At 54.5% G+C, this 18,877-nt stretch overlaps 7 protein-coding genes and 1 non-coding gene across 8 annotated transcripts; 3 read left to right on the forward strand and 5 right to left on the reverse strand.

Moving 5' to 3' along the window:
- Positions 1-27: 27 nt before the first annotated feature.
- VTJ04DRAFT_t48 lies at positions 28-117 on the forward strand. The gene has a single exon. It is a non-coding gene; the product is annotated as a tRNA-Lys (tRNA).
- A 409-nt stretch (positions 118-526) lies between these two features.
- VTJ04DRAFT_4360 (uncharacterized protein) lies at positions 527-838 on the reverse strand (the record flags this gene model as incomplete). The annotated part of the gene is made up of 1 exon (XM_069362362.1): positions 527-838. One exon carries the CDS (start codon positions 836-838, stop codon positions 527-529), a length of 312 nt encoding a protein of 103 aa, XP_069219316.1.
- Positions 839-905: 67 nt separating this feature from the next.
- VTJ04DRAFT_4361 (uncharacterized protein) lies at positions 906-3,722 on the reverse strand (the record flags this gene model as incomplete). The annotated part of the gene is made up of 1 exon (XM_069362363.1): positions 906-3,722. The coding sequence occupies one exon, from the start codon at positions 3,720-3,722 to the stop codon at positions 906-908; it is 2,817 nt and encodes a 938-aa protein (XP_069219317.1).
- Positions 3,723-5,406: 1,684 nt separating this feature from the next.
- On the forward strand, positions 5,407-5,691 carry VTJ04DRAFT_4362 (uncharacterized protein; the record flags this gene model as incomplete). Its single annotated transcript, XM_069362364.1, has 2 exons — positions 5,407-5,434; positions 5,516-5,691. The coding sequence occupies 2 exons, from the start codon at positions 5,407-5,409 to the stop codon at positions 5,689-5,691; spliced, it is 204 nt and encodes a 67-aa protein (XP_069219318.1).
- Positions 5,692-5,721: 30 nt separating this feature from the next.
- Positions 5,722-6,597, reverse strand: VTJ04DRAFT_4363 (uncharacterized protein; the record flags this gene model as incomplete). Its single annotated transcript, XM_069362365.1, has 4 exons — positions 5,722-6,016; positions 6,091-6,209; positions 6,294-6,352; positions 6,447-6,597. 4 exons carry the CDS (start codon positions 6,595-6,597, stop codon positions 5,722-5,724), a joined length of 624 nt encoding a protein of 207 aa, XP_069219319.1.
- Positions 6,598-7,880: 1,283 nt separating this feature from the next.
- On the forward strand, positions 7,881-10,995 carry VTJ04DRAFT_4364 (uncharacterized protein; the record flags this gene model as incomplete). Its single annotated transcript, XM_069362366.1, has 5 exons — positions 7,881-8,020; positions 8,078-8,105; positions 8,168-8,320; positions 8,380-10,666; positions 10,781-10,995. 5 exons carry the CDS (start codon positions 7,881-7,883, stop codon positions 10,993-10,995), a joined length of 2,823 nt encoding a protein of 940 aa, XP_069219320.1.
- Positions 10,996-11,143: 148 nt separating this feature from the next.
- Positions 11,144-12,127, reverse strand: VTJ04DRAFT_4365 (uncharacterized protein; the record flags this gene model as incomplete). The annotated part of the gene is made up of 1 exon (XM_069362367.1): positions 11,144-12,127. The coding sequence occupies one exon, from the start codon at positions 12,125-12,127 to the stop codon at positions 11,144-11,146; it is 984 nt and encodes a 327-aa protein (XP_069219321.1).
- Positions 12,128-15,003: 2,876 nt separating this feature from the next.
- On the reverse strand, positions 15,004-17,358 carry VTJ04DRAFT_4366 (uncharacterized protein; the record flags this gene model as incomplete). The annotated part of the gene is made up of 3 exons (XM_069362368.1): positions 15,004-16,126; positions 16,186-17,238; positions 17,315-17,358. The coding sequence occupies 3 exons, from the start codon at positions 17,356-17,358 to the stop codon at positions 15,004-15,006; spliced, it is 2,220 nt and encodes a 739-aa protein (XP_069219322.1).
- Positions 17,359-18,877: the final 1,519 nt, after the last annotated feature.

An 18,877-nucleotide genomic window follows, 5' to 3' on the forward strand; every position in this document is an offset into this window, starting at 1 on the left:
CACCGATTCCGGAATGCCTAATCACACGCCGGCGTGGCGCAATCGGTTAGCGCGTCAGACTTTTACGACTTACCAAAGTCAATCTGAATGTTGCGAGTTCGAGTCTCGCCGTTGGCGATGTTTTTTGCTACAATTCTTTTTTCCCAGGTTGGCCCATCCTTCGTGACTACAACACCTTGTTGTTAATATTTTTGGTTGTATTGAAAAATCAATAAGTACAGGCACCTCCTACGTTTTTCGCACATATCAGAAGGTCGAACTGTCATCTCCATAAGGCTATCACAAGGATGAGAGCCAGACAGACACAGACCATCCGCTTCTTGATCATCTCCCACGTTTATCACTCATACAGTACCCTCAGGACCTAAATTTTGTCTCTCCTTACAAAGAGCCCAGCACTAAACCCGGAACCTAAACATACCGAACCTTATACACCGAACAAACCCCCCTGAACCTTGTACCCGCGCCCAACCCATCCTCAACCATAATACTCAGACACATTTCAGCCAGGTGGACATCCCGCTCTTCAGATGCCAAAGCCAAATCTTGTAGCAGCCAGCCAGTCCTCCCAGCCGTCTCCCAATAACAACGAAAACCTCGCCAAGTCGCTCGCGTGGGGTTGACCTCCTTCATCACAGTCCATCATCAGCCCTCCCTTTCCTGGGAAGTGTATGTATAAACATGGGGTATTAGGAAAAGGAAAATGGGGAAAGAAAGTGAAATGAAAGAAAAGGAAGGGCCCATCATTCAGATGGGCGGTGAGGACGAATGAAGGCCAGACAAAGTCATAAAAATCCACACATCCCGCCCAGCCGTACCGAAACTGGATCGAGTCCATAAACTCAAACAAGTGCCGCAAACCATTGACCACTCCAACCAACACTCCCATCCTCATCGCGCCTGGATCAGTAAAAGTCAACCTCGGAATCGTCGTCGTCCGTCGGCACCCTCAAGCCGACCCGTTCCAGAAACTCCGGCGAGTGCCGACCCCTGATACTTAACGACGGCTCGTCTGTGTCCCGAATCCCCGGGATCGCGGGCTCACCGGGCTTAGGGAACTTGCAGGTGACGCCGAGCTCCTTCAGCACCAGCCTCCTGAGCTTGGCCCTCTCCGGGTCTGCGTCCTCGCCGCGGTCAGACACGGCGATCTCCTTGAGGAGATGCCACGGCGGCGACTCGTCGTAGTAGCTGTCCAGCAGCAACTTGGCCGTCTTGAGCAGGGCGACCGCCGTCTCCGTAACCCTGGGCTGTTCCCAAACCTTCTTGATCAGGACCTCTGCCGGGGGGTTAGGACAGTTGGGGCCGCCCGTCGCATCGGCGCCCTTGTCGAGGAGGAGTTTCAGGATGGTCGGATTCGGGTTTTGTGCTGCGCGGTGGACGTAACTGAACCTCGTTCCCGGGGGTATCTCGGGCAACGCGAAGCGGGAGAGCATGTCCTCGAGGATCTCCACGCGGTCGTCACGGATGGCGATGTCAAAGGCCGTCAGGAATCGGCGCTTCATGACCCTAACTTCAACCTCGACATCCTCTTCCTCGGCACCACTCTCCAACGCAATCTCACGCAGGAGATCGTCTGGTGGGACGAGGTAGGGGTCGGCAACCTCCTTCATCAACGCTATGGCGATCGAGACAAAATTCTCCTGAACAGCAATGGACAGCGGGGTGCGCAACTCGCGGTCAAAGACGTCGACATCGGCGCCGCGCTCGAGCAAGGCCTTGACCACCTCCGTGTCGCCCCACTGACAGGCCAGGTGCAGGTAAGTCTGGCCGCCGTGGAAGCGGGGGCCGCTGACATTGACGCCACGGTCCAGCACCGCCAGGCTGAGTTCACGGTTCTGCTGCAAAATAGTCTTCAGCAAGAGAACCTCATTGGTGAACACTTGGCGGCCGAACTCCATGACCACGTTGAACGTGTCGACCTGGTTCCAGGGATCACTCTGCTCGATGATCCGGCAGATGTAATCCTTGAGATCGGCATTGGTAACGCGGTAGACGCGGTCCGCAAAGCGCAGCAGGAGACGAAGGGCCTTGTGGTTGCCGGTGGAGGCGCAGTGCCGGAGAGCCTCCTTCAACTTGCGGTGAGTGAGGTTCGTACTGTCGGCCACGTTCAACATGGCCTCGAGCACTTCGTCTTCGGCCCAGCGGATGTGCTTGATCGCGGTGTCGAGTGGACTGCACGCAGGATCCTGCTCGATATCCATCCGGGCGCCATGACGAAGCATGATGGCGGCAATTTCAGGTACTTCACTCCGATGGTCGACTCGTACACTGACAGCATAGCACAACGGAGTGCGGCCACTGCGATCTTGCGCATGGATCTCCGCTCCGCACTCGATCAAGGCAGCCACCGCCCGCGGCTCGTCCAGTTCGCAGGCAAGCATGAGCGGCGTGCAACTCCGGTGGCCCCGCTTGTCAAAGCGAGCGTTGACATCCGCCCCCGCATCAACCAGGGCCTTGATCAAGGTGATGCGGTTGCCTTCAAACTCGTCATGTTTGACGGGGGCGTTATCGACGTCAAAGAACTCGGCGCGATGCAGCAGGCAGTAGTAGAGTGGCCGGCAGTCCCGAAAGCCTGGGATATGACGGTGGGGGTCCGGGTTCGCACCCACTTCGACAAGCCGCTGGGCTACCGCGTAGTTTCCGCGAGCGCACGCGTTGAGGAGTGGGGTGTGACCGTCGTCGTTGTGGGCCTCCAGGTCGGCCCCCAGGGCCAGCAACTTCGCGATAGTATTGCGGATCTCGAGGGAGTCGCGTGTTAGCCAAATCCCGGAGACGTAATGGAGAGCCGTATTGTCCCATGCATCGCGCTGGTTCACATCGAGATTGATGTCGTTGATCGCGAGCAGCTTGATGACAGGGACAAGCGCATTGGCGGCGGCCGAATGCAGGGCGGTGTGGTTGTGCCCAGGGTTCGCATCCAGGCTCAGTGAAGCCCCGCGGTGGATGAGCAGCTCCGCGACGGCGCGTTCCTGGTGACACATGGCTATGTGCAATGCTCTCCATCGTGGCCAGTCTGAAGTGCGGCGTGACGGGTGGCGGCTTGCCTTCATGGACGGACAGGCGCACACGCGATATGAAGGAGCATCAATGTCGGCGCCATTATCCAACAGCCATTCCACGATTTCGAGATGACCATTGCGAGCAGCCAGGTGTAGCGGCGTGCATGATGGTTGCTGGAGGCGGGGCTCTGGTTGCGTCTCGATGTCGGCGGGCAACTCGATGTCGGGGTTGATATCTACTACGTCATTGTGGCCGATGATGTGGTGGTGAAGGTGGTGGTCATTGGGATTCAACAGGAGGGTGGTATTGTTGGTTTCAGGCGTCTCGGGAGTCGCTTTTGTCGGCAGCGGACCGGTTGCGTTGATGTCGGCCCCCGCGGCGACGGCATGCTTGACGGTTCCTAGGAGGCCGTTGTCGGCGCCCCAGAACAGTGATGAGGCTCCCGCAAGGCGGACATTGTCGCGGTAGATGACAGGGTTAATGAGAGAATAGAAGCGGCGGTTCGTTCGGGAGAGGGCGAGGCGACTAGGCAAGTCGAGCAGTTCGTCGATGAGGAGGACGATCTCGGCTGGAAGGCGCAATATTGGCACCGACGAGGCTACTCGCTTCGACCTGGACTTCCATGTTTTCCTGGAGTCGATCTTTTTTGACTTGGGCTTACTGGTGGCCTTTCTCCTCGATGTTGTCGCCTTGATGTCTAATGATGGCTCTAACAACTCCATGCCGGGTCGGTCGGGTTGGGTACGCGGTCGGGTTGCAGAGAGCGGGTATTGTTCTTCGTCGTCGTCGTCGTCGTCGTTGTCGTCGGTGTTGGTGGTGGTGGTGGTGGCGGTGGTGGCAGGGCCGATAGGGCGCCGGAGGGTCTAGGGAGTGTGGTCGGGAGTGGTGTGATGATGGTTGAAGTTGGCGAAGGCGGAGCCTGGCGGCGGGAATGGATGGCCTGAAGAACCGGTGGGTTCAACTCAGGCGATGACGCTAAGCAGAAGCCGACGAGCTCAGGCGCTGACACGGACGGTTGGGGGGTGGAATAACCTTGTCCGGCGGGAAGTCGCGGGGGATTTGTGGGGCAGAGGGCTGGTCCGGCGAAGGCGGGCGCTGCACGGGCAGCGGCAACAAGATGGAAATCCAATCCCGGGACTCAGACATCAACGACAAACGGACTTTTGCTTAAAACATCCTCCTTTTCATCAACTTAGGACAGCCCATAAAAAACCTGAATGGCCCAAGGTCATGTCGAGTTCGGACGACAGCTCCAAAAGAATCCTATCAACAACCTACATGGTACTCAACCTCATGCCAATCCCGGAGTTCAGACCTCAAAGACTCGGGAGCATCGGCATGTCCTATCCACAAACCGTTGCACACAGGCAGACGATCAGGCATCCCAGCCCTCCGATGCCCAGGAAGCAGATCCTGGGATCGTGTCAATCAGCAACTGATCGTCCCGCGCCCTGCAATGTCTTGTCCCCAAACGCCAACAAACTTGGAACCTGGGTAAAAGTTTGCCATTGGACCATCATCTGCCATTCAGGCCTTCGAAGCACCAGGGCAATCAACTCCCCCAACCGGAAATCACGCATCACACATCACAGGGCGGCGCGGCGCACCCGACAGAGCTAAAAGTTGGGTGCAGCCTCCTCATCCTCGGCAGCTGGAGCATCTAGTTGCATCGTTTGTGTCCCAATCTTCAATCGTCTTCCACATATATCCGTTGCTGGTCATCGTCAGTGGCCGCCTTCGTTGCTGCCATCCGCCTGCCGACGACGACTTATCCTTCGGTCACGTCGACCTTGGATTTGGCTGAGCCATTCCTTGTGCATGGCTTCACTCCCGCTACACTAGTCGTAGGCCTCGTTATGCTGCCTAACTGTCATACCCCTCACCCTACAACCTGCTCAACCCGATGGACAACTCACCGAGGCCAAGATGAGTGCAGGGACCAACCGCATACTAGGTTGGTTGCCAAATAAGGACAAGAGCTCTACATATCCATCAGCAACATCACCGGCATGACTCGAACTCGACAAAACAGCGTGGGTTCGGCATTTGACTGGAGCTACCCAGTACACTCAAGTCAACATTACTCGGGAACGTGCTGCCATGTCGTGCAGTTTGCGCGGCCGTCAGAGTTTGCTATGTCGCCGCTGCGTGCGCCGCTACACCACAGCACGTTCCACGCCCCACGCTGACGCCCGCCGACACGTCTGATGCATGTTTACGCACACGCACCAATCGGGCCCGCCTTGACGCATGCACTACGCCTGCGCATGAGGCTCACAGCAGCGTTGGGATAATGGCAGTTGTGTACTCCGTACGGAACACGGAACGCAAACGCTCTCGAGTCCGCGTGCGGACCAACCATTCTGGCGTGTAGGACCAACGAAGCCGCACATTACTGCGGTTTCCATGACCAAATTTACTCCTGGCGTACGACGTACATCTGTCGCCGACTGGTGATGACGATATGGGCACAGCGACTCCCTGCTTGAGACATCCAGGACCCACTCGATCTTAGATGCCGAGGTCATCGCAGTGTGCAGCGTAGAACAAGGACTGTTATATTCGAGACACGGACACAATCAGCTCGATGGCCAAGAAAAGGCCCTCAAAAACCACACCCTCGTCGTTAGTGTGTTTGTAACCTGTCAGAACCACAAAACCCAGGTCCAGGAAAGATTCCTCCTTATGTGAGTGTCATGACCACCACCACATCTAACCCCTCTACCACTTCGCCTCCTTGCTCTCGAGGAACGCCTTGAGAATCTTGACAATCTTGTCCAGCGCGGCCAGATATGCGGTCATCTCCTCGCGGACCTTAGCCTCATCAGAGCCAACCTTGGAGTAGAAGTCGGCGCGGTACGGGCAGGCGCTCATTGCGGCGCTGAAGATGGGCTTGACCAGGAAGCTGTGGTGTGGCTTGAGGGTGTCGCCGTACGCGGCGCGGAACGAGTCCGACAGCTCGGCTGAGGGGTTGGCCAGGTTTTGAGTGAGGGCGAGGCAGGTGAACTCGAGACCTCTGTTGAGATGGTGTTAGGGAGTTATTTGTAAGGGGGACTCGGGAGTAGAGAGGTGGTGTAGATGTGGGCGCACCTCACGAGCCATAGAAGGCCCTCAGTGGCCGTGTGGGACTTGGCCTTGAGCTCGTTGCGGACAAGGTCCTGAAGAGTCTCAGACTCGAGGGGGGCAGCCAGCTGCCTCTTGCGGATTTTCTGCGTGGAGAGAAAGACAGGGCGTCAGTGTATGGTGCCCAAAGCAGGCTATGGCAGGGAAGGTCGATTCAGTCATCAGCGTACCTCAACGTTGCCCAACATGTCCTTCTTGACCGGCGAGAAGGCGACGGACCCGAGGAGATCTGGAGGTTAGACGCGTCATGTTAGTCGGTGCGCCTTTCCACAGTTGCTCGGAATCCCCAAGCGCGCTGGTGACGAGATGGGTTGTGAATGTACCAAACATGGTAGTCAGGGACTCGGCAGCCTCGAGGAACTCGGTCGTCGAGACGGCGTTCCCCTTAGACTCGTCGATGGGGACCTTGGTGAAGGTGCCCTTGAAGGTGTCGAGGATGGTGCCGCCCTCGGGAATCACCGCCGTGGACGCCATGGTGTCGGGGAGGAGAGAGAAGGAGGGGATGGAGAGGAGGAGGGTGTGGAATGGAACAAGTTCGAGCGGATGGAATCCGGATGGGTTGTTGGGTCGTGATGATGGATGGATGGGCGGAATATACGGAGTAGGAGGCGGTCAGGGGTTCAAGGTCGGTTGATTCAGGGTCGCAGTCGAGACGAGACCGTTGGGGTTCTGGGCCCAACCCCGCCCCCGCCCTGCCACCTGGACACGAGCTGCGACGAGGGGCAGCCGCGCGGAGCGCAACCCTGGAACGAGACCCTGACAAGGGCGGCGAGGTGCCAAGACGCTAAACTAAAGCTGGCCTGGTCTGGGAATTCATCTTTCGGATCTGACGTCTTTGCACCTCAATCCAAGACACAGCTTTGGTTTTGAACTCTGAAACTTGCATGTCAAACGCTCAGATTCTCCGAGGCACACATGGCTGCTCAATGCACGTGTTCGCATCTTTGATATTTTTACAAACGTGGGACTGTGTCATCATACTCCGTATTAACCTGTCATCCACGGAGTACACGGAAACACTTGAGTCACCCATAATAACCCCAGCAATGGAACGAGATGTCAACTCCACGATTATGTGAAGTATTTATACTTGGCTGGTGATGATAAACATTTGCTCTATTTGTAAGAAGAGTCCCCTGCATTTGAAATGGTGTGTGGTTTTCCCGGTTGTATTTGCGAAAATGTCTATCTTGTGGTTGACAAGCTCAGGCTATTCATACCTGTACGGATGGCTGTCTTTCCTAAGGTACCCTTGCAATCTGGAACGCTGAGCCCTTCCTTGACACTGTGAAGAGCTCATGAAAGGCTGAGAAAGATGGGCATGTCTGAATATCGCAACTTCAACTCCACTCTACCGCGTATTCTATAATGCAACAGCTCGTCTGGATCGTCATCGGCCTCGCGAGTCTTGATGCGTGGCACCCCGGCTTGAACCTTAAACAACCCATGACGTCACGCTGCGTGTACCCCAGACCCCCTTGGATGTGAGCCATGACGCTCGAGACGCAACCAGCCAGGTCAAGCAGGGAACAAAAAAAGTCAAGCCGGCAATGCCAGGGCATGTAGCTATCAGATGATTAAAATTTGACTTTTAAATGGTTCCCTGAGCAATTGACCAAGGCATGGTAACTTGGTCTTGGTGCACTTACCAAACCCAAATTGATGGAGTCAGGTACTTATAATTGTTTCCCTGTCCAATCTCTCCACCGACTGTTGATCTTGGATACCTGATCGATTACCGTCGAGCTCAGCACAAGATGGGCAGATCTGATGAATCACAACCATCCCACAAGGGGCATCACCATAAGCCGTCCAAGCTGCCCTTCCGTGGGCTGAAGGACAAGATTTCCCACAGTCGACGCCTCCACGATGCGAAAGTCCATTTCATCCACCAGAAGTAGGTTCTGGCAATGTTTCCCCTACTAGTCCATTCAACATCAATTGACCGTTACAGACACAAGATCGGCAAGTTCGCAAATCTGGTATGGATACCCGCTCTCACGAACAACAGTGGTAGATATCCTAACCCTGAATCTCCCCCCAGTTCAACCCCCAGCACCGGCACGACGAGGAGCATGAAAAAGCCACCGACGAGAAACGTACACGCATCAGCGAGTCCCATCGCTTCCAGTCCTACTTCCCTGAGCGTGAGGGAAACATTGTGAAGTGTTATGTTGATGGCAGAGACTACTTCTGGGTGAGAACAACATTCTTAAAACTCCAATGTCAATCAACCGTTGCTGATGCTGCCCACAGGTTGTGTCCATGGCCCTTGAACAGGCAAAAGAAACCATCTACATTGCAGACTGGTGGTTGTCCCCTGAACTCTTCCTTCGCCGTCCTCCATATTACAACCAAGAATGGCGTCTCGACCGAATCCTCAAACGTCGCGCAGAAGCCGGAGTCAAAATCTACGTCATTGTCTACCGTGAGGTCGAGGCAGCCCTGGCGTGTAACTCTGTCCACACCAAGAATGCCCTCCGAGCCTTGTGCCCGGAAGGGTCTCCCGGCCACGGCAACATAGAAGTCATGCGCCATCCGGACCACAACATCCTGGAAAATGCCGCTGACATGACCCTGTACTGGGCACATCATGAGAAGTTCATCGTCATCGACTACGAGCTGGCCTTCCTCGGCGGCATGGACCTGTGCTTCGGCCGGTGGGACATGCACCAGCATCCACTGTCCGACATGCATCCCGAAGACATCCACAACGAGGTCTGGCCGGGCCAGGACTTCAACAACAACCGCGTCATGGACTTCAAGAACGTCGATGACTGGAGCAACAACGAGCTTGACAAGGCTGAGTCTGGTCGTATGCCCTGGCATGACGTGTCCGTGGGCATCGTTGGGCCCTGCGTTTACGACATCGCGGAGCATTTTGTCCTTCGCTGGAACTTCATCAAGCGCGACAAGTACAAGCGCGACTCGCGCTTTGAATGGCTCGAGCTGCGCGGGCGTCAGGGCGAGGATGAAGATCTCGTCGGCGTCCAGCGACCCTCCTTCCCCGTTGGCGGGTACATGGTCCATCCGCTGTCGCCGCTGCAGACGAAGACCGCATTAACTCAGTTCAATGGCGATCCACAAAAGCTCCACGGCACCGTTCGCGCGCAGATTGTACGCTCCAGCGCCGACTGGTCCAGCGGAATCTTGACAGAACACTCGATCCAGAACGCCTACAAAGAGATCATCAGCTCGGCGCAACACTATGTTTACATCGAGAACCAGTTCTTCATCACTGCTACGGGCGACCAGCAGGACCCGATCAAGAACACCATCGGCCGGGCGATTGTCGATGCCGTCGTTCGGGCTGCCAAGGAAAACCGCAAGTTCAGAATTATTGTCCTGCTTCCGGCGGTTCCTGGCTTTGCCGGAGATCTGCGAGAAGATGCTGCCATCGGGACCCGAGCCATCATGGATTACCAGTACAAGTCCATATGTCGCGGAGAGCACAGCATCCTCCAGCAAATCGCCAAGGAGGGCGTGGATCCAGCAAAGTATATCTTCTTCTTCAACCTGCGCAGTTACGACAGGTTGAACCGCACCCCAGAAGTGACCGCTAAGGAAAAGGAGACTGGTGTCAAGTACAAGGATGTCCAACGCGCCGCGGAAGAGGATGTCATGCCCGAGGCCATCCACAATACGTCCAATGGCCAGGCTGAGAAAGAGGCTGCACACATAGCAGTGCTTAATGGCCTTCGAAGACCAACGAATGAGACCCAACCGACCGGAATCGGCGTCGACCACAACGGAGGCCACCTGGGCGCCCCATCGTCGGGCAACACCGCCGCCGACAGCACAAAATCATTATCCTCCTCTTCCCCTCCTCCTCACGACCCAACCTACTCATCCGTCTCTCACCACGCCCTCTCCCACCAACCCCGCCTCTCCACCATTCCCTGGAATAACCACCGCTCCTCCTCCTCCAGCTCATCCCCAACCACCACCGCAACCACAGACGGCTCCGCTCCAGGCCCCGACACCGCACCCTCGAGCCCCATCTCCCTCATCCCGCTCGACCCGGACGACCCGCTCCAATCCGAAATCCATTCCTGGATCCAAGAAGAGCTCTACATCCACAGCAAGGTCCTCATCGTCGACGACAGGGTAATGGTCATTGGCTCGTCGAACCTGAATGATCGCTCCCAGCTGGGCAACAGGGATTCAGAGATCAGCGTGGTGATCGAGGACGAGGATAAGGTGGCGAGTCTCATGGACGGGAAGGAGTATCAAGCTGGAAGGGTGGTTATGGACTTGAGGACCAAGTTGTGGAGGGAACATCTTGGATTAATAAAGCCGCAGACGTTGGATGCGGAGGGGTTGGAGGAGGCGATGCCCCCTGGCTGGAAGGGTGGGGATGGCAAGGAGGGAGGAGATGTGGCAGGCAAGGGGAAGGGGGTTGAGAATGGAGAAAAGGAGGATGAAGACGCGAAACTGGTGCAGGATCCATTGAGCGACGAGCTTTGGAAGATGTGGACCGAGAGAGCCACTCAAAACACCCTGGTGTTTAGGCAACTGTTCCATGCGGATCCGGATGATCATGGTAAGTTCATCTGCTCCCTCCAATCCAGCACTAACATCCCTTGGGCATCTCTGTCAGCGAAGACTGAAGGGATCGCCCAAGTGAGTGTCACCACAGCAAGCTAACCAGCAACAGTCAAAACCTTTGACGACTACAACGGCTTCATGCCCGCCCACGGAGTCAAGCCGGGCCACATCTTCGACCGTATGAGGCCTGCAGACGAGGTCCGGAAGAAACTGGATACTGTGCGAGGTCATTTGGTTTGGATGCCGCTGCATTTTCTGTGTGACGCGCCTATGGCAGAGAAGGGATTGCAGGTCAATCAGTGGACGGAGAGTGTGTACACCTGATTGGAGTGGGAACTGAGGTTGGATGGCGGTACTTAAGCGTTAATCACATGTCAAGTTTGAAGTTGGGAGATTGCCTTTGTTTAATGTTGAAAGTGCTTCTATGTGCAGTTGTCTTGTTTCTACACGACTCCATTTTGACATAGCCTCACTAGGAGCCGGAAAAGAAACCAGTTACAGAGATCACATCAGCAAAGCGTCCAAGCCAGAGGTAGATCCCGTTCCTTTCTCCGTATCTACCAAGATTGATCCGAGCATCAGTGTCTGCTCCGCCAACCCCTCCACCAGAGACTGTGGGGTTATTCGTATGGAGAGTTGCGGTGGCTTCTGGAGGCTCAAGCGCACGAGAATCTGTCGAACTCTCGTTGTCCACGGCTGTTATTCTCCGAATGGGGACAAGCTCAGGATCGCGGCGATTATGACCGGGTGCCCGCTGCTCATCATAATGCTGGCTGTCCCGTTGCTCAACAATCGCACCACTAGGGCACCTCCTCTGATTCCTCGAAACCAACGCGCCCAATAGCCCTGACTCGGCATTGAGGATACCCGCTGTCACCACTGCGAAGCCGATGAGGTTGGCCATATCGAGCCACATGGGCTGGTTTGTCTCAGAATCCTCTCCTCCGCGCACGATCAGCCACAAAACAATCGCACACAACGCAGCTCCTCCCATGAACGCATGTGCCTTGTCAGGCCGTAGTCTCAAGAACCAGAGGGCGTAGCCGGCTAGTAAAGCCATCAGGGTTAAAGCACTTATCACGCGCAGGACCAGCCTGGCGCAGAAGTTGTCCGGCGATTGTTTCGTTGTTGAGGGATCGTTACTAATCCCGAGGAGATAAGCGGTGATTCCAGTGCTGAACGACGCCATAGCTGAGATGCTGAGAGCGAGGACCTTGGCGATGAGGTACGGAACGTTGCTGGATTCGCGGACCGCTTCCAAGTCACCAAGGGCAAGGACGATTGGCGAAAGAATGGAGAAAGCAACGAAGTATTCAATCACGAGGAGTCGAACTGTGTGCTTCTTGGGACCAGGCACAAGTCGCGACCGGAAGGGTTGTTGACCGGCAGTGTCCCCTAGCAGAGGAGGGAGGTAAGGGTCTGTTGCCCAATGGACCTTGGTGCCAGAAAAGCGCATTGAGCGGTTTTCCCCTTCTTCAACCCACCATTGGATATCTCGCCAAGCGCTTTCTCCCCACAGCACTTCATTGTTTGTCTCATTGACGTGCTTGAAGGCTATTCCAACGTCCCCGACATCAAGGGGCTGTTCTTCCGAAGATCCACGGGATGAACCTAGTACCATCCGTCCATCCATGAAACTCCGTTCGTGATCAGAATGTCTCGGGATGTGAGCTGGCTCTGTATGCTCGATGTGTTTGAAAACCTCATTTTTATCCAACATGTCCCCAGCGAGTCGCTTCTGGGCCTGGTGGCTCTCGAATTGTTGCAAAAGGTTGGCCATCTCAGCACACCAATGAGGAGACATTTCAAGTCGTTCAAGGGAGCCGAGATGTTCATGAGGAGGAGCGAACGTAGTGGCTTTGGAGCGGGATATGGTGGATTGAACCTCAGGCCCGGTTGTCCACAGTTTCAGGACTGGTTCTTGAAGTTTTTGACCGCCAAATATCGTCGCTACATCCCATGAAAGAAATGAAGATGACCAGCGGGGCGTTCCGTGGATGATTTGGGAATACGGAGAGCTAGGCAGGCAGAGTCAGCAATGTTACTGAGCTCTCGATTGTGATATCCGGCTCGGTTTGAGGATCATCATGCCTCTGATCACGACCGCCATCCCATGAAGGCCGAGAGTTTTGCTGTCCCAAGGCAAGGATGTTTGGCGATGATGTGGGCTTGCTCATTGTATATCCGATTCGCGCGCTTCCAAGAGTGAGTCATAATGTAACAAAGCCCTAAAGGAGACTAATACTTACTCGGGCCACTCTACAGCATGGTTCGGATGGAGTTTATTGGGGCACGCGGAGCGGTGATGGCCCCCGGAGCTGTAGGGGACATTGGTGTGCCGTGTGTGGTAACGGCGAAGGTGCTCCCTCCAAGTCCATGTATCTGGAAATTTGCTGCTGCAGCCTGGGGGTAATGGTGTTGCAGGGGAATCGAAGGGACAAAGTATCGTTGACATGATAACAACACACTTTCTACCTGGGTTGAATTCAATTCATTCAAGCCCAAGACCTAGGTGGGTAATTTGTAATTAGGGCAATACTTAGTAGATGGGCTGAACCCAGCAATAGAGGCCAAGGACCTGACAGGTTGACTGACGAATAAACAGAGGTAAATACGATGGAAGCCCATTAAATGCAGAGCAGCTCATGAAAGCAATGCAAGTGTCACGTGTCTGGTCGTTTCTTTCGCCGGTAAGCGCAGGAATAAAGTCACCAACCCCTCATATCGCTCAAAAAGAGATTGATTGGGTGCCAGCGTGATTGTAAATGCACACAAGTGCTTGAAAAGCAGCAGTTTCTGAAGCCACCCCCTCCCGCAAGGCTCTTAACGATCCGGATGAGTGGTTGGGAAATCTGCCCCGCGTTGGACTGTTGAGCTCGGCTGCAGCAGTCGAACAAAAAAAGCCTTCAAATTGTCGAACTTGACTCCATAACTGCTGTAATAAACTCAGGAATTGTTCAATGGATATTACAGAGATCCATGTGGTGGCTTTGTTGTAGGCTGAGGGTTGTGTCTCTTATCATCATATCCTACGACCTCGCATGGAACTCTCGTACTCCACCCCGGTGAATGTCACTGGAAGTCTTGATCACAACCACTCTGGGCTTGGCTGCCGTTCAAAATGTCTGTAAAGGAGGCTGTGTTGAAAACCAAAACCAAGTGTCTGATCCAAGGCGTCCGGCCGCCCTGTCTTGGCAGAACTCGGGGGGAAGCGATGGGACCCACCAGCTTCCGGTGAGGCTCAGCCGAGTGGAAACGCTGGCGCCGCCGCGCCAAGAACCAAGACCAAAACGAAGGCAGGCAAGGCGACCAAGTGGGGCGCCGAATCCGTGGAGAACGGGCCGGGCTTGCTCCGGAACGAGCGTTTTGTCCTCAATCCGTTCTGAACATCGGGAAATAGGTACCTAGATCAAAGTCAGACAGCCTTTTCGCTGCTGAGCTTCATTCCACGGAGAACTGTGTTCTACGCAGACACTGAGGAGAAACATCTCCAGCTTTGACATTGGAGATCGAAATGCGTCGTGTTGCAGCATAGGTCCAGTGCAATTACCTGCGACTTCACATAAAAATTCGGGTCTCTTCGGAACAATAATAGCATCGAGACATAGAGAACATTTAGGAGATCAATGTTCACTTCCAGATGTCGATTTGACGGATGTTTGGCTGAGAGCTGGTTGTCGTAGGAGTAGCAGTCTGGTGATTACGGTTTTCATGCGGTAATATTACCACGCCCTCGAGTCCCTGACCGGATCGAATCAGGCCAGCAGCTTTCTTCCTCCTTTTACACCCCACTGTCCTATGGTGCACACCCCACCTGGAGATGCTGGTCGGATATCACTGGGATAGATAACCTGTGTTCAGAGGTCAAGCAACACCATCATACGGAGTACAGTTACATCAGCACGAAGCTACGGACTGGGAAGGAATCTGAAAGCAAAGCTTATATTGCTGCCATGATTATTGCAGTCATGGCCCTGACTTATGCATCAATCATATAAGCCCAATATTGCGTATATACTACTAGTCCTGAAGCCGGAAATGATCCCTTTCCTATTTTGATCTTACGCCATGCAGACCACAGCTGTCGCCCGTCAAGCCACCCAACGAAGAGACGATTATCCAAACAAAACAAACAACTCCCTAATGAAACTCGAGTAAACGTCATGAGAAACTCCCCAATACGCAGTAAACGATGACCTTGTCCCGGAGTCAGAGTCCTGAATCTGCACCAAGTAATTAATCAGGACGAGTGGGATTCACATCGCCATCTCCTTCACGCCTCTTGGAAGTTGGTGGGCGCGCCCAACCCATAGTTTCCCGGAAAAATGCAGACTACTCAGTGATAGCAAAAGCATCTGCGATGCGAGCGGCCCATCTCGACAACCAAGCAGGCAGGTTGCTTCTCGGAAGACGACTCGTCCTGCCACTTCCAACCATGGGGGTGGTGTTGCTTTCCTCGTGGTCGTTGAGAGAGGTAAGGGGGTGGGATTCGCCCTGGTCGGTTTGAATGCTGTCCATCTCACGCCGAGAAGTACCATGGGTGTCGTGGCTCTGGGAGAGCATTCCTACCACCATTGACTGGGCGCTGATAACGCCCATTAGGATGGAGATGAAGCCAATGATGTTGGCTGTGTCGAGCCAGTTGATGTTGCCAACCTTGTCTCCAGCTGAGCGAATGCCTAGCCACAAAAGGCCTGCGCATACTCCGGCTGTGGCCAGAAACGCGGGGGTTCTCCCAGGTCGGTGGATGAGAAACCACCAGGCGTACAGGACAACGAAAGACACTAGGCTCCCAAAACTGACCACAGAGAGCACCATTTTAGTGTAGGACGACGGCAGCAGGATGGATTGTGTCGGTTGGAGCCCCTCGCTCTCTGGAACCGCCTCTGGATCCGGCGTTGTCTGTCTCCTCGCCGCGCCGCCAGCTGGGGATGCTATTGGCCTTGTTCCGAGATTGGCATTTTGCCCGAGGAGGTAAGCTGTAACGCCCGTGCCGAAACACACAATGAACAAGACAGCGAGGGCAAAGACCTTGCAGGATTGTTGATGGAAAAGGCGATGTCGGAGACCGGCTTCCAAATCGTGAGCCGCGGCGATGGGGAGGGAGAGGGACAAGATGAAGAGGTAGGAGCCGATTCCACCGCGACCGATCCTATATCGCCGGAGTTTCAAGGCGGCGCGAATGCGACGAAGAACGGCGGCACAAGCACCAGGGACGGACCGCCATCTCCAAGGCGGTAATTGGTCGGACAATGACCAGTGGGAAGTGTCAGTTCGAAGGCGAGAGGGAGGAGGCTGGGAGCCTGCCCAAGACTGGTTGTGTAACTCCCGCAACAATTGAGACCGGATGCCATCCACGCGATCACCTCGAGAATCGTGTGTGTTCATACCCCTTCTGTCCTCGCTGCTCCCATGCGACCACATGGCAATCGTATTGGCGATTGCCATCCTGTAACTAAGTTGCCGATGTGTTAGACTGTATATTGAATTTTGTTAGATCTCTCCTGAACTTACCAAGCGTCGAGCGGTCGACGACTTTGCCTCCTGATGGCATCGTCGAGATGGTCCATATATTTCCTCACGCACTCTTCCAATTCTTTCATTTGTTGTCCGCTGAACAAGATGCCGTGAGCCTTGACAAGACTCAGCCCAACGGGGGCCAGCCGGTTCTGCTGCCGGGTTGGAGTCTGTGCCAGAATCGGATCGAAAAGCTCCATGATGCTCTCGCGGGCGGAGGCAAACGGGATCTCAACACAGAGAGGCTTCGAATAATAAAAGAGTTGGAGCACCGCATTTGGCCTCGAAAGAATGCCCAGGTGATGGTAGAGACGGCCCGTTGTTGGAGATTTGTCGGATGCCAATGAATACCAATGGCGGGTTACTGACGCCCAATGCTCACGGTCGCGAATATCCTCGTCCTCGATAGCCATGCGATACCGACCGAGATCGCCCAGACACTCGATCCAGGTGTCTTCAAATGCAGGCACCGTCTCGAGAAGCAGTGCCATCATCGAGTATGCCATGTAGATAAACGTGATCATGTGGTCGTAGCTCCCAGGGAGGTTGTGACCAAGGAGCTCGAGAAAGCTGTGGATTCCATGGCGCCACATCCGAGCTGGCATCGCATACTTGGCGGCCAGTCTTCTTAGCTCTGGGCTTGCGGAAGGATGCTGAGACGCGAGGAAGAAGTCGTGATGCTCATGGAGGAGGGTGCGATGCAAGGCGATCAGTGCATGCCATTGATCTTTGTTGAGTTTAGCAGCGCCATCCCCCACAGTCTGGGCATTGACAACCTCAATGCACTTGCGCTCTACCATGATCAAGCCAGCATAGATCCCCTTGACTTCGGCCACAAGCTGTTCTTGGGAAATAGCCCGGCTTTCGGGCTGTCGGACACAAGTCACGCGTCCATTGCCGTCGTCCTCGCGCGCGGATGACGGTCGTGTCATTGCGTGGGGTTGGCGAGGTGTGAGTTCGCGAGGACGTTGAGGTAAAGGAAGAGGGGGGTTGTGAGCAGGCGGTGGTGGAGGTGCGAGAGGCGACATGTCGTTGACTTGCCTGAACTTGCTTGACGGCGACGGACTTGTCAGAAGCCTACTTCGTAGTTACCTAGGTATTAGACACCGCAAGGCTGATGGCTTACCTCTCAAAGGCAAGATTGTTCCCCCATTCTTTGTGTTCCTTCATCTCCAACTCATGACTTCGGGAGCTTAGTGACTCGAGCAGGAAGTTCAGGGATTCAGGGATGCTGAGATGCCCGGCTTGCACGGGCGAGGTGTTGAGGGGTTGGTGGATGGACCGGTTGCTGTGAGATACAACAGGGAGATGGTAGGTTCTTGCTGACAGTGGTCACTTATTGAAGGGTGTGGATGGTGAGATTTAATAGAGAAAAGGGAAGAACGCCCGAATCCAGGGTAGGTGGCTCCGAATTATGAGCATTGGTTGGAACGAATGAGTGCGGATCGGAAGCTGGTCTTTTCCCCAGGATATGGGGGGGTGAAAATATCAGCAAAACGTTGACATCGGCGTTGTATGAAATAGGATGAACACGCCTCGGAGGTGGTTACAAGGAAGGGAGTTATCCGTAGCGGCGGTGTAAGAGGGGGCGCAACCACTTCGCATAGTTCAAGTGTTTATCATCGTCGCGTCTCAACCAATTGTTCCGCCTAATCCAGTAACGCCGAAGTGAACAGTGATGATAATACCCCGCACGAGGCTGTGTTCCACGCTCTGGTTCGCGCACCAAGTTGGAAGTGGGACGGACGCATCGATCATGCCCGGGAAGGCTTGAAGGTGAAGAGATTGATGGTCTGGAGCTGTAGGAAGGTTGAGATGTCATGGACATATTTTCGTTGATCGATGTTATTTCTCCTCGTCTAGAATGGAAACATGCAAGTGTAAAACAATCAACCTCTTGCAAGAGTATCAATCTCCAGGTGTTCATGAATGGATGAAGGACAAGGCGAAGTGGTCAAGGACTCCGGATAATGGAGTCCCACCCTTGCTCACAGTCAGGCAAATAAATGTGTGTGTGACCAGGCGTTCCTTTGTATTGTCATCAGCCACCCAGGACTTTTTACAAGGCCTCAGGCCCCGCACAAGGCTGACCCAGCCGCCCAAGTCCCTATTGTTCAGCTGATCTAAACATAACTTGTCCAATTACCTCTGCATCTGGCTACCCCCCAAGTGGCCTTGTCTCCTGGGCTGCGTCACCACCTCAGATCTGGCCTCCGTTGTTCCCATCCACACATAGAACCCAATCTCTCAACTCGCCAAAGTGCCGTGGATGCCATTTTTCTCTTTGAACCGCCTCTTCTTGAAATCACAACTTCTCAACCTTCCAAATTCACGTTTCAAAGATTCGTTGGCCCGGATAACTGCACGACAGGGATCAATCCTCTCGACCACGGAGGGAGATGTCCGCCATGAATATGGATGGGTGTTGGGACCAAAAGGAAAACGAATGTTGTGGGCAACGGTCAAAAAAAGCCAGTATTGACCATCAATGCTTCGAAAACGCAAACCGATTAGAAAAACAAGACGGGCCTGAAACTTCTCTCGATTTCAGCCACGGAAATCTGGGAGGCTGCGTCGGCAATGAGCAGGCCAAGGAAAAGCAGGATTATTGCAAGCACCTCCATCCATCAGATATCTGGTATTGCTGCAATTGTGGATGCCAGCCATCCAGCCCTTGCCGGAGATGGTT

This window comes from Mycothermus thermophilus (genome assembly GCF_041956435.1).
Source record: "Mycothermus thermophilus strain CBS 625.91 unplaced genomic scaffold VTJ04scaffold_3, whole genome shotgun sequence".
Lineage (NCBI taxonomy): Eukaryota > Fungi > Ascomycota > Sordariomycetes > Sordariales > Chaetomiaceae > Mycothermus > Mycothermus thermophilus.